General features: G+C 42.0%; 2 protein-coding genes across 6 annotated transcripts; both read right to left on the reverse strand.

Moving 5' to 3' along the window:
- Window positions 1–1406: 1406 nt before the first annotated feature.
- On the reverse strand, window positions 1407–10088 carry LOC146302119 (putative monooxygenase p33MONOX). 5 transcript variants are annotated; one of them, XM_084703569.1, is made up of 8 exons: window positions 9957–10088; window positions 8633–8771; window positions 7367–7554; window positions 7171–7291; window positions 6883–7010; window positions 3228–3400; window positions 2821–2984; window positions 1407–2662 (listed from the first exon to the last, which is right to left on the reverse strand). In XM_084703569.1, the coding sequence occupies exons 2-8, from the start codon at window positions 8676–8678 to the stop codon at window positions 2457–2459; spliced, it is 1026 nt and encodes a 341-aa protein (XP_084559695.1). In that variant the 5' UTR covers window positions 8679–8771; window positions 9957–10088; the 3' UTR covers window positions 1407–2456. The 5 variants fall into 5 exon arrangements, with proteins under 5 accessions (XP_084559695.1, XP_084559613.1, XP_084559835.1 ...); XM_084703487.1 differs by having other exon boundaries at window positions 8633–8847; window positions 9957–10071; XM_084703709.1 differs by lacking the exon at window positions 9957–10088 and adding an exon at window positions 5157–5196 and having other exon boundaries at window positions 8633–9857.
- Window positions 10089–11180: 1092 nt separating this feature from the next.
- On the reverse strand, window positions 11181–13195 carry LOC146302120 (alveolar macrophage chemotactic factor-like). The gene is made up of 4 exons (XM_084698975.1): window positions 13024–13195; window positions 12025–12145; window positions 11693–11770; window positions 11181–11472 (listed from the first exon to the last, which is right to left on the reverse strand). Exons 1-4 carry the CDS (start codon window positions 13079–13081, stop codon window positions 11424–11426), a joined length of 306 nt encoding a protein of 101 aa, XP_084555101.1. The 5' UTR covers window positions 13082–13195; the 3' UTR covers window positions 11181–11423.
- Between the last annotated feature and the right edge of the window lie 2057 nt (window positions 13196–15252).

Consider the following 15252-nt stretch of genomic DNA (forward strand, 5'->3'; position numbering starts at 1 on the left):
CAACCAGCATTGTAGTAACATTGCTGGTGGGCTAACTTACCCGCTTATGTTTCATAACCTACTTTATGGAATTAGCCCCCTGGACTACTGTGTCAGTGCTGCAGTGGCTATTTGGCAAGCTAACACCTTTACAAGTGTTGATTGGGATACTGTGTTGATTGTTTCCAGGATCACCAATCAAAATTAATGCACTGACTAATGATGTAAATTGTTAAAACTCAAACTTTAGATTTTACTGGTGCACAGCAGATTTATACTGGGGCACGTGCCCCAGTAAAAAGGGTCTAAGGACGCCCCTGCCTGGAAAGATTTATATTGATCAATCTGTTACATTCTAAGATGTACATGATGCTTAGTATGATTAAGTAACATACTTATTTTTGTCTGACAGCTAAATACAGACAAATCTACTTAACTGTGCACAGTTAAACCCCATATGCAAAGGATTCCGTGATATGTCGACAATTGACGAAAGACGATGAAAGACAAATGAATAAATATAGACTGTTTTCTTGATCTACAATGGCTATTTGGCCGTAGCCATGGAGTCATCATTGGGGGGGACGAATTCATTTTTGTTATGATAATTTCGGACAGCGTGCGTGGTTGCCTGTCATAGGGTAGCACATTTGTATTTTTATATCAATATATGGGGGGGGACATTTTTACCAGATTTGAATATTGGGGGGGGATGCGTACGCACAATACCAAGTTAACCGGATCTGGCAAACACTTTTCGTTCGCGTACACATTCTTTTATCAGTCAAATTATAATTTTAACAATTTGACTCACTGTCCAGGTGTTCGCGTGACCCATGTTGTTTCATCGTGCACCATCTGCTGGCCGTAAGATGATGCAACAGTTTGACCTTCACTTCTCCTCCCACAAGCCTCTGAATCGCATCAGGAGAACACGATTTTAGTTTAGTTTTCCCCCAGGATCACAATGATTCTTATTGAGAGACTTGTTGCTCTTGTTGGTTTGTTGTAAATGTCTTAAAATGATTGTACTCACTGTGAAATATTTTATTATTGCTTGCTTTTCCAAAAGGTACACTCTTGCACTTTTGAGGTTCTTGCTGTTTAATTGTAACTTGTCTAAAATACATGCTGTTGTTGTTCTTCCCTTTGGGACTTATTTGGTTTCACAATGTATGCTTCATGTTTGGCTACCCGCAATGTTTGGGACTATCTCGTTATGATCAGTGACCTATGAACTTTTGTAAAACTCTGTTGGAAGTTGCTTTGGATAAAAGTGTCTGCTAAATGCAAATGTACTGTAAAGGGGCCTCAGTTTTTTTCAGAAGTGGGCGGTGACAGTTGTACAGCCTGTTCTAATGACGGGCTGTAATCATCTTTGCTGGCATCAGTAACATTGAATAAAAACACAGACGGCTCGACCAAAGTTTGAGTCAAACAAAAGACTTGTTAATGTCAGGTTTATTTACAAATTAGGTCAATGAGACCAGCAGAATTCATTTAGCAATTCATTACTAAAATTCATTAACATTTAACACAAAAACAAAAAAGCTCAAATAAAAAGTATAAAAACATCTCAAATGACCACTTAAGACTCAATCATTTCTTGCATCAGTGGTAAGATAGGAACACAACATGACATACAGGCAAAAAACACAAAATTATTTCAAGCAGAGCAGTCAAATGCTTTTGAAATACAAACCTCAATTCATTCCATATTAGCAAAAAGCCACTCACTCATCAATTTACTTACTAGCTAATACTATTAAGATACTCCCTTAAATATAAAATAATATTAAACGGAGTCATCAGTAGCCAGTGAAGAGCAAGCATAGCCACAGTCAAAGACCACACTGCCTTCAAATAAAGTACAAGCTGGGAGCAAACTGAAATACAACACTTGGAAAAATCTGTAAGACTTCACCAGATACAAGATTGTGGTAACTAGATTGACATGGTTGGTGCTATGCTGAGCTTGTATCTGTGTGTCTGTCTTGGTCTGTGTGTGTGTGTCTGTGCTATACAGTACTAGTGACAGTGGGTTACATAACTGTGGCAGTTTTACAAAGCGGGGAACCCTGTGAGACATCAGACCATGGACGTCTGTCTCCCCATGTCAGAGAAACATGGGGGAGGTGATCCACAATGACAAGTTCAAGGGATATGAACTCAAACCTTAACATTCTATTCTATTTCTGAAGCTGCATTGTGGAACACCTGAGGACCAGCCTGTCAGACCAGTAGAACCTGCTGGGTCTTGGTGTGGAAAAACGCTCCAGGGCCTGGATGAATCAGTCCTAACTTATGGATGGGGAGGAATTGGCACTAGACACGAGCATCTTAGGTATCTCAGAAAGAGCTCTGTGGTCTCTGCGTGTGGAGGAAGGGGGCGGGGCCATTACTAGAAAGGCTGAGGTGGTATAAGGAAAGAGAGGGGGTGGGGGAGGGGGGAGAGAACAGGGAAGGAGGATCACGCATCAGAAACCAGATGGGGTGAGAACGTTCATGTCTCTAGGCTTGAGTTTGTGAGGTCGCTGGGGGACCCTCTGAGCGTCGATGCCAGAGATCTCAATCTTGGGGGGGTTGAAGCTGGACGGGTCGTCCACCATGAGGCTGACCTGCGTCTTGATGGAGTCCATGGTTGTGGACTTGGGAAGGCCAAAGTAGGACTGCAGTGAGAAGCCTGGGGACACACAGAGATGTTCAGACCAGCTGTACCATTCAGAGAACAGATTTTCGGTGAAAGCCCAGGGTGGTTCATTGCCACAGCAGCGGTGCGATGGTGATACTGGGGCTCCGGGCTACAAGTCCTCCCCAGAGATGCCTGTGTTGCTTGCTCACCTGTGTTGGTCTCGGAGCCTGGGTCGGTGGAGGACCGTGTTCCAAACAGGCTCCACTTCTCCGCTCCTCCTCGTCCTCCCTCGTTTCCTCCCATGTCTACTGGGTTGGCACTGGTGAGTTCTGGGGTGGCAGGGAAGGGTGCAGGGCTCAGGTTGAACCAGTTCCTGCACCACAGAGGGACAAACGTGAAAAAATCAAATGTCAGAAGCAGTCAAGATGACACCCTCAGAAGCAGGTTTGTCAACCATGTAAAGAAGGTGTATCCATACAGATACTTAGTCTAAAGAAAACTATCACGCATATCATCAAGGCGTTGACCTGTAGACTACAACAGACAACAGTACCAGGCGACGTTCCGTTTTTTTTGCCACCAGGGGGCCCCCCTGGGGGGGGGATCTGTTGCTCACCTGCGGTTGGGTGCTGGAGAGGCGTAGGGGCTGGTGCAGGGGCTGACACAGGGGGTGACACAGGGGGTGACACAGGGGGTGACAGAGGGAGTTACACAGGGGGTGACAGAAGGGGTGGATTGAGCTGATGTTGAAAGCCTTTCCTCCTTGTCCCCGATGGGCACTCTCAACTTCTGTTGAAAGAGAGAGAGAAAATCTGCATTAGACTGACACACACATTAACATTTAGCAGACGCTTTTATCCAAAGAAAGGGCAAAAGGTGCATAGGTCAATGATCATAAACAACAAGATAGCCCAAAAACAATGTGGGTAGCCAAAACACACAGTCCTTCAACACACACAAGATTGTGACAGACTAGCAGTAATCAAACAGAACAAAGGCCAGAAATGTTTTCAGAACATGTTCTTAAATGCGTCAGTCTGGCAGCCCTTGACCATAAAAATGGGGCCAGAGAGATAAAGGCTGGCATGTTTGGGGGATAAAGGCCAGGCAGGGAGGTGGATGGTAGAGGCCAGTGGTTTCCCACAGAAAATATGTTAGTTAAGGTGGTAGGATGGGGTTTGTAGTCAGACCGGGACCACTCACTGAGTTTGAGTTGGTCACGGTTTGGAATGAAAAACAGGACAAAATAACAACAATTTTTTGGGAGAAAAAAAACAGGACAGAGTAACACGGCGGATATCGCCCATAAAAATAATTTATTTTTAGACGTAGTTAAGGCGGCAGGCGTGTCGCTTAGGTGGACGCCTTACTTAGACCACATCTGCGTAGGCTACACCTGCAATATGCTGTAACGATCAACCCAATGTGGTCAGACATGATGACTTTCCACAGCTGATACCGTCTTTTACAATCACCTTGACACAAATTTCAGAACCTGCATGTCCTTTTTCAAAACTCTAGATACTAAACTCGAAACAGTCATTACTTGTAACACAGACTGTCACATGTTCAAAGCATAGCATTGTATGTTCATATCTCTAAAAACACCATGCACATGCTGAATCATTATCATTAACAAATGTATCATGAAATACCATAGGAACATTCACTTAGATTATCCACACACAAGATACCCATAGTTTCACCATGTAGTTGTTTGTACAATCATTAAATATTGTATTAAATACAAAATATGTGATACATGTTTCATAATAGACTACATCACCATAAATGGACTAAGAGACTACTACAGACAGCGGACTCATTGAGCAGAAATGTGTTGATGAAATACAATAAAATTACAAAATGTCTTAGTTTTTTTTTTGTATTCATTAGCAAACAATTATCTACAAAGGAAAATATGCTATTCTGAACATGTACAGCAATGTTCCTCACTTGGCTCAAAAAACGAACGTTTTTTTTTTCTTCTCAAAATAACGATTGATTTTTTTCATTTGACAAACATCTCTGAAAGAATCTCCAGGCATGGCATATCCAGGCCTGACACTGGCCTTCCGTGATGTAGTTGTATGCCTCATTCATGGCCTAGAGAAGAGTAACTTGTTCATGAGGGTGCCTGTCGTACACCTTCCACCTCCATGTGGAGAACAAACCCTCAATAGGGTTGAGGAAGGGACAGTATGGGGGCAGGTACAAGGCTGTCAATTGACAAAGCAATTACAAGGCCTGCATAACTACAAGTGCTGCTGGTATTCAAATCCGAAAACATGATGGTTTAGTCCAATTTGTTAATGTTTCATGGTAATTGGTGTCAATGGATCTCATTTTGAGCAGAAGTATCAATTGAAAAATATATGTCATGTAAGGAAATGACAGACATTTCAGATGTTATGTTTGAATTACATTTTAAAATCGTAATACTTTGATGTTAAGTTGTGTCATTTTGAACAGATGATTATAGTTCAATAAACAAATGATCTAAGGTGAATGTGTATTGTATCCAACCAATTGAAAATTGTGTTACCGTTTTGAAAAATGTTGATCATCAGTTGTGAGTTGTGTGTCTAGAGTTTTGAAAAAGGACATCAAGGTTCTGAAATTAGTGTCAAAGTGATTGTAAAAAAAACTGTAAAAGCAATATATGCCACTGCATTAACAAAACACAACAGCTTCAGATCGTAAAAACAATCGAACACAATTCTAAAAGCCAGAGCACAGTCAAACAGACCATCAAATGATCACAAGCCTACCTTTCTTTTTGTTTTGGTCACAACTATTTCTGGAACAACATTATCTGCCTTCATCTTCAATTTTTGAGGATAATCCCCTAATCCTGTGATTGAGTGGTCACTCTGCATGATTCTGTCTGTGTTAGTTTCAACATCCTGAAGAATCAACCTTCCAGGAGACCGTTACTGTTCGAGTTCACACAGTGTCCTCTACAGTTTTAACCTGACGCAAACATGGTCTAAATATTGGCCTTGTTCCCGTCGAATCCATTTATAGAATAACTGGCTGACGAGTTTCACCTGACAGACACGGTGAGACAGGCCAGCGGAAAGGTTGGGTTACTGTTTAATGTTAGGTTCCCTGTAAGGACACCGGTGATGTGGCTACACTGTAATTCTCTCTGCATAAGAGCGTCTGCTAAAAGACTAAATGTAGAGTCAAATGTACGTATGTTATAGCTAACCAGGACGCTGTTTTGAACAAGCTAGCGTCGAGTCTCAAACACTTACTACGAGTTACGTTTAACTAAGAGATATATTTTATTATAGACAGACTATGTATTATATTACAGTATATGTAGGGCTGACGTTAGCTGTATATAATTAACGGTTCTATTAACGCTAGCTATTCAGCGCCGTTGCCAACTACATTCAACAACACTGACTGGGAGAGTTGATGCAGGGTCCGAAGTCAGTTAGCACTAGCTTAGCAAGCTAGCACTAGTAGTACCAACAACACATCGCTAACCGAAAGCTAGCAACCTGAATCAATAACGATTCACCACTAGACTATTAATGCATGTTTATTGGTCTTGATATAGATAAGCAAAATTGGCAACCTACTGACCCAAGATGTGAGGGTTATCACATACTCCAGGCCTGGTCATAGCTTAGTATTCAATAGGAAGCTAAGCTAGTCTGGCTAGCCTACGTACAATACTGTACGCTGGACCAAAAAAAGCCAAGCGGAAAAGGGCCTAGACAAAAATGTTAGTCTACGTTTTAACCAAACTCTCAAACATATTAAAGTATACCTTTTCAACAGATGGTTTCTTTCGCTTTCCAGTCCGACCCACTCTCTCATTTTATCCATTTTAGTAGATATTTCTTGATAAAGAGACGAATAATACGTAGCTGAACACAGTGTACGAAAGAAATAGCCTCAAAAACTTGTCTTTGTAACGAGCTCTCCGATTGGTCGATTCCGGAAAATATAGGGGCTCGACTCATTCAAGGACGTTGCATGGCAACGCTCACAGCAAACCACAGAGAACACAGTATTACGTAATGTGTTTACCAAAATGTCAATGCTATTGAAGAACAAAGATGGTTCTTCTGAGCCTAAATTCATTAGCCGCAAATTGAAATCTTACGGACTGTGTTTCTCACACAAAAAAATCCCTATACATTCAAATCAATAATGAAAGCAAACGCATATTTCTGTTGTTGTTTTGGGGCTGGGGGGTAATGACCCTGGAGGAGTTGACCTGGCCATGTCTGTTTTCGAGCTGCTATACTCACAGGCAGGGGCCCCTCGGCCATGCGGTGGAAGTGTGTCTCCTCTGCAGACAGGCCCCTGTGGGGGGAGTAACCAGCCTCCGTCAGGCCTGCCTGGTGCTCAAACCTCAGCAGGCTCTCCTGGGTCTGCCCTGCAGGACACCACATGACTCATTTGAAACACGACCTCTATGGACGATTAGGGGTTTGCACTGAGGCCTGAGGGTGTTAGGGAGTCATAGAACGACGTTTAAAAAAAACAAATTTGAAGACCCAGTGATATGACGCTAGTTGTCTGCTGTGTCGACTCACTGATCATGAGTGTGTTCACAAGGGAGGAGGCCTTGGTCTTGACCACGGGGAACAGAGGCTGAGCAGAGGGTTTGACCTCGAACGGGCCCCGCTGAGCCCTGGAGGCCCCGCCTTCATCCTCCTGACAACACAGTTCACTGTTTTACACACAGCATGAACACACAGCGAGGCTTAATATCCACACACAAACACACACCTCTGCAATCCTCTTGAACTTTCTTTGTGGGATGACTGGGTCTTTCCAAAGAGAGCCAAAGCTCACGTCTGGGGGTGGGGACTGCATGGGTGTGTCCAGGGCCTCGTCATAGGTGAAGGTGTGGCGGGTCATGGCCATGGAGGAAGACATGGCCCCAAACAGGCTGCAGGGCACCCCTGACTCCAGGGCTGTAGGGGGCGGTGTTGCAGAACAGCAGCAGGTTTAGGGTTACCACATCAACCACAGAGGGAATGTACTTGTTCACATTGGTGCAATGATGAAGTCACCGTGCATAATCCCAGACTTAAATCATGGTCTACTACTAGATGAAATGCATTATTTATATATGCATATTATATTTATTATTTATTTACTCATTAATATATTACTGTATTCATATTGCTTCGGTCTCTTTTTTATGTCTTAATCCATGTTTTGCTATATTGTCCTGTCATGCTGTGTCACCACCAAGAAAAGTGCAATTTAATTTTGTTGTATGTGCAATGACAATAAAAGGCATTCATTCATTCATTAACAACTTTGCCGTGCAAAGGCAAAAGACTGTAACTTCAATTTAGTAAAAAATGAGTTTTTGTCATTTTTGAAACATAAAGGTCAGCTTTATCATGTGGCCAAATATCTTGAACTGCTAATTTGACAATCTCGGTTGTCGTTGTTAAGCATCAACAAAAAACAACTAATTTGATGGCCTGCTTTTTCTTGTAACATGATTTGTTTTTTAATCCACGGCAAACAACATCCTCTGAGAAGTTCAATCCACAGCATGATTTTTGAGCATTAGCCTAGGCCCTAGCCTACTGGCTGGCGTTCAACACTAAAAATCCCCTAAATTAGTTGGTCGTGAGTATCCTACCCTGGCAATTCAATCAAAAAACCAGAGTATTTTAACAGACAACCACCTGTTACATGGGCTTATAATATACATAGTTCATATCATGATCAGCAACCAAGTGATCAAAGAAACAGAAGAAAAAGTTACTGTCTTTTGCCTTGGTGTTACCTCTTACTAACTTCAAAATAGGGGTCAAAAGTGAAGTTCAAGATCAATATTTTTTCATGTAGATAAATGTAATTACTAAAACATCAAACTGTCAGATTTCCCGTGCCCTACCTATAATACATTTGGCAGGACAACTAAAAAACTTTGAAGTCATTTTTCTCAGTTCGACACTGTGAGTTACTGTCTTTTGCCTTTGTATGGCAGAACTGTTGTATTACACGTTGAGGAAAGTGTGTATGAAGTACCTGGTGTGTATGAAGTACCTGGTGTGTCGCCTTGACCTGACCCCATGTTGTCGCCGGACTAGGACAGGGAGCGGGTAGAGGTAGAGGCTGGAAGGGACAGGGAGCTGCTGAGGTCTGTACCTGTTCGCGTCCTACAGAACTGTGCAAAGAGTTAGATGCCCGAGCCATAGGCCAAAGTCGAAGGCACTGACCTGCTGTCTGCCGCAATATTGATCCTATGACGTCAAGAACAGAGCACAGGGTTGGGGAGGTAAAGATCTCTGACGCTTGAGATTGAGGGTAAATCATGTGTCCGTACAGACCCGAGCAGAGTGTAGACCACTGTCCCACCCCCTAAATAGACCCAGGGTTTGGTTACCAGCACAGGGAAAGGGCACTGGCCATCTCTGTGAGATGTGAGTTCCCCCTCACACATATCACACACTCCTGTGTCTGCACAAGTCTGGGTATGAAGTGGTTTACTGAGTCTCGGTGGTCGAAGAGTGTACGAAACAGGAACAAGCTGCGCTGTATCATGAATCACATAGCAATATGAATATGGACTTTGTTTTGCTATTGCAACACTCCAATGACGTTTGGTCACCTGTATGTCTGGTGTCATACAGGTGTCGCCCCCACCTGTCCTATCCCAAGTCAGGGGCGTAGCCACGGGTAGGCCTGGGTAGGCACAGGCCTACCCAATTTGTTCTAAGGACTACCCCAAAACGAAAATATCTCCGAAAAATTATGCACCGGGTGCACATCGCAAAGTAAATAAGAAAAAATAAATAAAAAGATGCCTATCTATATTTTTCTAGGCCTACCCTAGAACAAAATATTATTCTGGCTACGCCCCTGTCCCAAGTTGAGGTACATAGCAATGTCATGCCTACCTGCTGCCTTCTTTACAAAGCATTTGACTTAACATTTGTGGGTCGTCATGACATTTAAGGAGCAGTATCTATTAGACACAGGTCTCAGGAAGCTTATAACTGGACAGTCCAGACTGAGTAACGAGTGTGCGTTTGACCAAATATTTGTCCAAATCTTCACTTCAACTGACAATGTCAGCCCCCAGTCTATATTCCACAGTGACTTGCAAAAACAGTATCGTGTGATAAAATATTTGAACAGAAGTAAGCATGTCCTGACATACAAGTAGCCTATCGTGATTCAGCAGATATTGAAGCATCTCACAGATCTACGACTGTGGTATTTTTCATCCATAATTTTTTGCAGACACATTTATAATTCCGAATAGTTTGAAAACCATATTTTTTTTTGCAAAACAATAATAGTACATTTCTGTCGTATGCACACTATTACATAGCCTACTTTAACTCACCTTTTCTTAACACCCTGCTGTGACTTTGTCCGCTAGTCAACTGTCGCTAGTGCGCTGCGCTCGAGACGATTAGCGGAATTGTTGAGCAAACAAACGCAGGTAGTTTCAGGCATGACTGTTGGATGTAAGAGAAGATGGAAGGTAAACACCGCTTTGCTAGCATTCTACTGTTATCGGGTGGAGCCAGCGGAAGTGATCATTCTGTGGCCCGAATTGTAAATGTATAAGTTCCTACATGGCCATGTTTGCCTGACTTAACATGTCACCGTCCAAGTGAGGGTGCATCAGAATCATGATTTGGTTTATTCACCATGTAGGTTTACATAAACACGGAATTTACTGTGGCAGGAAGGTGCAAACAATAAACATATACGGGTCTTACATTTAAAGTAAAAGAGTACAATAGTCTAACTAATTCTAGGAACTAAACAGTCTAAAAGAGCGTAGTATATGCGTGTTTTAGTGTGTTTATGACATGCCCTGCCACCCCTACACAGCAGCCCAAACTTATTCTCACCTCCTCAAACAGGTTGAGAAGGTAAACTCTCACTACAGCTTTACAGCCCCCCCCCCCCCACACACACACACACACACCCACGCACACACCCACGCACACCCACAGACATGCACATTATTACAACCATGTGGCATGGAGTGTTTCTAATGGTTCTAATGGGGACACGCCTCCGTGTTGGAATGGGAACACATTCTGGCCAGCGCTCCTGTTAGCCTAAACTTAGCCGGAGGGACTGGAGGATGATCAGAGTGTCGGGTTCCCCCATCTACGCAGCTATGGTCTCAATGAACACCACGTGATGCTCTCAGGCCACAAGGAAGGGTTATGTAAGAAGAGTCTTAGATTTATGAGACACCGGGAAATACTTATTATTCTCTCTGTGTTCTGAAGCCTGCCATATGACCACTGCAGTCACACTTGTTGTCTATTCCCCCTCTCCCTGTTTCCCCTCCATCACCCTCTCACCCCCACCCTACCGCCTTCAACTTTCCTGATCCTCTCACCTTCTATCCACCTCACCTGCTGTATCAAAGCTCCTGGGTGACTTGGCTTTATTCTGTGTTTATCTACAAATCTTGAACCTACTGTACTGTTCAAATATCGCCACAAGGTGGCGACGGTTACACCAGTTCCACTCTGGGGCTAAAGTCCTCTTCTACCAAGATTTTGTTTATTATTATAAACTTTAAGATTGACATGAAAAGGAGGACAATTTCTTAAAAATTTATTGTCTCATAGCTTATGTGCATAACAGACAGGACATACTTTATAAAAGCATACTGTAAAATGGTAAAACAATACAAAGGGGAAAATGACAACAACAAAAAAGATACAACCATTGAGTTCCTTTAAGATTTTAAATCCTTGGCTTTCAGCTAACAGAATGCTCGTCCTTGATGCAGGGAGAGTCTCAGAGAGGGAGTCACATCTGTCAGAGTCATGTTTCAGAGTCAGAGCTGCTCTGGAAGCTGAGGTGGGCTGGTGGGCTGGGGCTTGTTCCTGTTGAAGCAAATCAAACAGGAAATTAGTCGACTACACACACACACATACAAAGGCATGGACATATGTAAGCATGCACATGCACACACACACACACACACACACACACACACACACACACACACACACACACGTTAACTAATACTAAGACACTTGCAAACAAGAATGTGCAAGACGTAGACTAATGACCATGTAAGTTTGTCAATTCATCGTTTCTTACATGAAGCTTCTGAGCATCTTTTGAACCAGCTTCATTTTGGGGTCCAGACAGTACTGCATACCGTTCTTCAGACTCACACTAGAGGAACAGGATATTACCTCATTAACCAGAGGAAATCGATCTGTTTTGTAATCCTTTTTGTATCAACATCAATCACTTAATTTAGTCAATGGGTTTATATTAGTCAGCCACAAAACAACTAGAAAGTAAAACTACATTTTCAATCTGTAAAAATACAATATTACCTGTAAATGTACTGTCTAATTTCAGGGAACCTTTGAAGTCAGACAGATGAACTTGCAGGACGGCCAGGTTGTATGATGTGAACTTACACAAATTCCATCTTGTCACAGGAGTTTCCTGGTGGGTGGATTTGGATGTCCTCCACTTCTCTGGGCTGGGAGCGCAGTTGTCTGCTTGTCTTGCGGCAAAGACAGCGCTGACTGCCTGGGCCTACGGAGAGAGAGAGAGACAGAGAGAGACAGAGAGAGACAGAGAGAGACAGAGAGAGACAGAGAGAGAGAGACAGAGAGAGACAGAGAGAGAGACAGAGAGAGAGACAGAGAGAGAGAGAGAGAGAGAGACACACATGACATATTAATAACATAGTATTGACATACAGGCAAATGTACTACTGTATTTAAATTATTTTTCATTTCATACATTTTATATTTAAGAATCTAATAATTTGTTTGTTATTAAGTGCCGGATTCCAAAGACAATTTTCCTTTATATGTATATTTTATAGACCGTGTATGAACATTTATTGTATGTAAAGGACATAATATTAATAACATAATAGTATCACACAAGTAGCATGGCAGGAAAATGATGTGATAATTAGATACCCACCAACGCATATTTTTTAAACGCATCCGTATGAAATATATATATTTTTAAAGTATAACTTTTCTGCCGGGTATTCCTGAATAGAACCGACAAATTTCAACTGCGTCAGTTATAATGTGTAATATAAAGACATATAATAATATAGCTTTTGACATATTGTTTTTATACCTAACCTTGCCACTTTTTCAGTACCGTATTATTAACAATAATAAGACAGCAATCACTCATCCCAGAGTAACAACATGATAACAACACATTAATAACATGAAAAACACACGCAAATAATGTGATAATTACACAATAATAACATGATAGTTACATAGTGATAACATGATAGTTACATAGTGATAACCTGATAATTACATAGAGATAACATGATAGTTACACGGTAATAACATGATAATTATACACAAAAAAATGTAATAATTACACACCAATAATATCATAATTACACAGTTACCATGGTAATAAGAGCTACTCACGCTGGGCTAGGGTCACGCAGACAAACACAGCAAGGAGCATCAGGACTCTGGTTGTCATGGTAGTGGTGGTCGTAATGTTGTTGTGGAACAGAGAAGGTCTGGTTATCCTGCTTGAGATGATGGATGATTGGAAGTGTGTGAGATGAGGAAAGACAGGGTCCTCTTATAGTGTTATAGGTTTGATGCTACGGTATCTGTGAGCAAGGGAAGTTTCCAGAGTGGAAACTGAAACTCCCTCATTAACCACAACGCTGCTTCCTTCACCCCCGGCCTACCCCAACTCAAACCTACCCAGACCTTTGCCCCCACCCATCCGTCACCCACCTGCTTCTGGAATATATTTGACCCCTATCTAATCATCACTTATCTGACTAGAACCTACTTTTATAAACTTATTGTATTAATACCAAGTACTTGACTAAGGTTTATTATGGGGAAGGGACTGGGGCAAAAAACCAACAAGTTGTAAGAAAGCCTAATAAGGAGAGTGTAGTGATAAATAAATAAAGAATGTATTAATTGAAATTGTATTTACAATATATATTTCTGCGTATTTTCTTTCTTTGTGCTCGTATCTGGGTCAATGTGGTGACTGCTTGCCACAAGGAGTTAAGTGGTAAACAAGCCAAACGTTTGGGTTGTGAATGAAGGGTTGAGTGTAGACGGGTCATTTGTTTGTGTTTATGTGTGTGTATGTTGATATGTGTGTGTGTGTTTCTGACATGTATGTGTGATAGCTATACGTGCATATGTGTGTGCGTGTGTGTGCTAGTATGTGTATGAGTGTATGATGCAGTTAGTGTGTGTTAGTCAGTGTGTGAAAGGCAGAGATGGCAAAAGTACACACATCCTTTACTCACGTAGAAGTACAGATACTTATGTTTAAAAACGCTCAGGTAAAAGTACTGACTGTCAAGTTATATTAAAGAAGTACGCCTATGGGCTCTGAAATATTGCTAAATCCCTCTGTCTCATCCATAACGTTAGTCATTCTTCTTGTTGCTTTCTGCCATGCTTTGTTGAGCATGCCACCGAATACCAATTAAAACTAAAGTAAGAAGCCTTTGGTTTGAAAATGTAAGAAGTACAAAGTACAGATATTTGTGTAAACAATTTAAGGAGTGAAAGTAAAAAAGTTGTCAGAAAAATTAAAAAGTAAACTACTGATACCAGAAAGAATCTCCTTAAGTATTTGTATTTTGTTACTTTCCATCTCTGGTGAAAGGCCAGTTGCGTGCATCAAAATACTGAGAACTATAGACACCTCAGCAGCCTGTGGTTAGCTCTCTCTCTCTCTCTCTCTCTCTCTCTCTCTCTCTCTCTCTCTCTCTCTCTCTCTCTCTCTCTCTCTCTCTCTCTCTCTCTCTTTCTCTCTCTCTCTCTCTCTCTCTCTCTCTCTCTCTCTCTCTCTCTCTCTCTCTCTCTCTCTCTCTCTCTCTCTCTCCGATACTGCCTGCTGTTTCTGATACCTCATGGAAACATGGCCTGCACTCTCACAAGGTTCCACTACCTAAGATCTAAACTGGACTATTCAGCACTTTACTCACCCAAGAAAGTCAATTGTAATGTGATTAATCTTTCAATAGTAGGAATATTAATAAGATAGCAAGTGTAAAACAACAGTGATAATATGACAAAAACGTAATAACATGACTCATGAGAGCTGATGACTCATAAGAGCTGACTGAGAAGATTTAATAATTTAGATAATCAACAGGGTTCTTTAAGTTGTCTCATGTGTGTTGTTTACTGGACAACAGCAGTTTTTCAGATGGAGCCTCCAGACAACAATGACTTGGAGTTTTCAGATGATTGGTTCCGTTTGAGAGCTTGAGCAATGCTACTTTCAGGTCCTGTTCCTGCTTGCTGTACAGTTCAGGGAACGCACCAGCATCAGAAGACTGACACGCCAAGATCTGGGATTGGATCAGATGACCTTTCAAGATCTGAGAAAATGTGCATGTGGAGATGCAGGACATGGGCAGGGACAAAGAGAGACACAGAGCCTGTGATGTAGCGCCAATCACAGTCCTCCAGCCCTGTGGCTACCTCTGCTTAAAACTGACATTTACCAACTCTGACCCAAGTTGAACTGGTTTTTGTTGTTTCAACACCCATTGACACTTCCCTGATGTGACTATGTTTGGCCTGTGTTCTGCGCCTCTCTTTCACCAACTGTCTCTGCAGGAGAGGATCCCTCACTGAGATGGGTTTACTAGTTCTTCAAGT

The sequence above is a fragment of the Hypomesus nipponensis genome, chromosome 1 (genome assembly GCF_054491055.1).
Source record: "Hypomesus nipponensis isolate SF chromosome 1, ASM5449105v1, whole genome shotgun sequence".
Taxonomy (NCBI): domain Eukaryota; kingdom Metazoa; phylum Chordata; class Actinopteri; order Osmeriformes; family Osmeridae; genus Hypomesus; species Hypomesus nipponensis.

Coding starts and splice junctions, on each gene's coding strand:
- LOC146302119 (XM_084703569.1), bottom strand. CDS start 8,678: ATGGGGTCAGGTCAAGGCGACACACCAGGTACTTCATACACACCAG. Junction 7,011..7,170: donor TGTGAACACACTCATGATCA/GTGAGTCGACAC, acceptor GGTGTCCTGCAG/GGCAGACCCAGGAGAGCCTG. Junction 2,663..2,820: donor AGGCTCCGAGACCAACACAG/GTGAGCAAGCAA, acceptor GTGTGTCCCCAG/GCTTCTCACTGCAGTCCTAC.
- LOC146302120 (XM_084698975.1), bottom strand. CDS start 13,081: ATGACAACCAGAGTCCTGATGCTCCTTGCTGTGTTTGTCTGCGTGACC. Junction 11,771..12,024: donor TGTGACAAGATGGAATTTGT/GTAAGTTCACAT, acceptor CTGTTCCTCTAG/TGTGAGTCTGAAGAACGGTA. Junction 11,473..11,692: donor AAGATGCTCAGAAGCTTCAT/GTAAGAAACGAT, acceptor TTGCTTCAACAG/GAACAAGCCCCAGCCCACCA.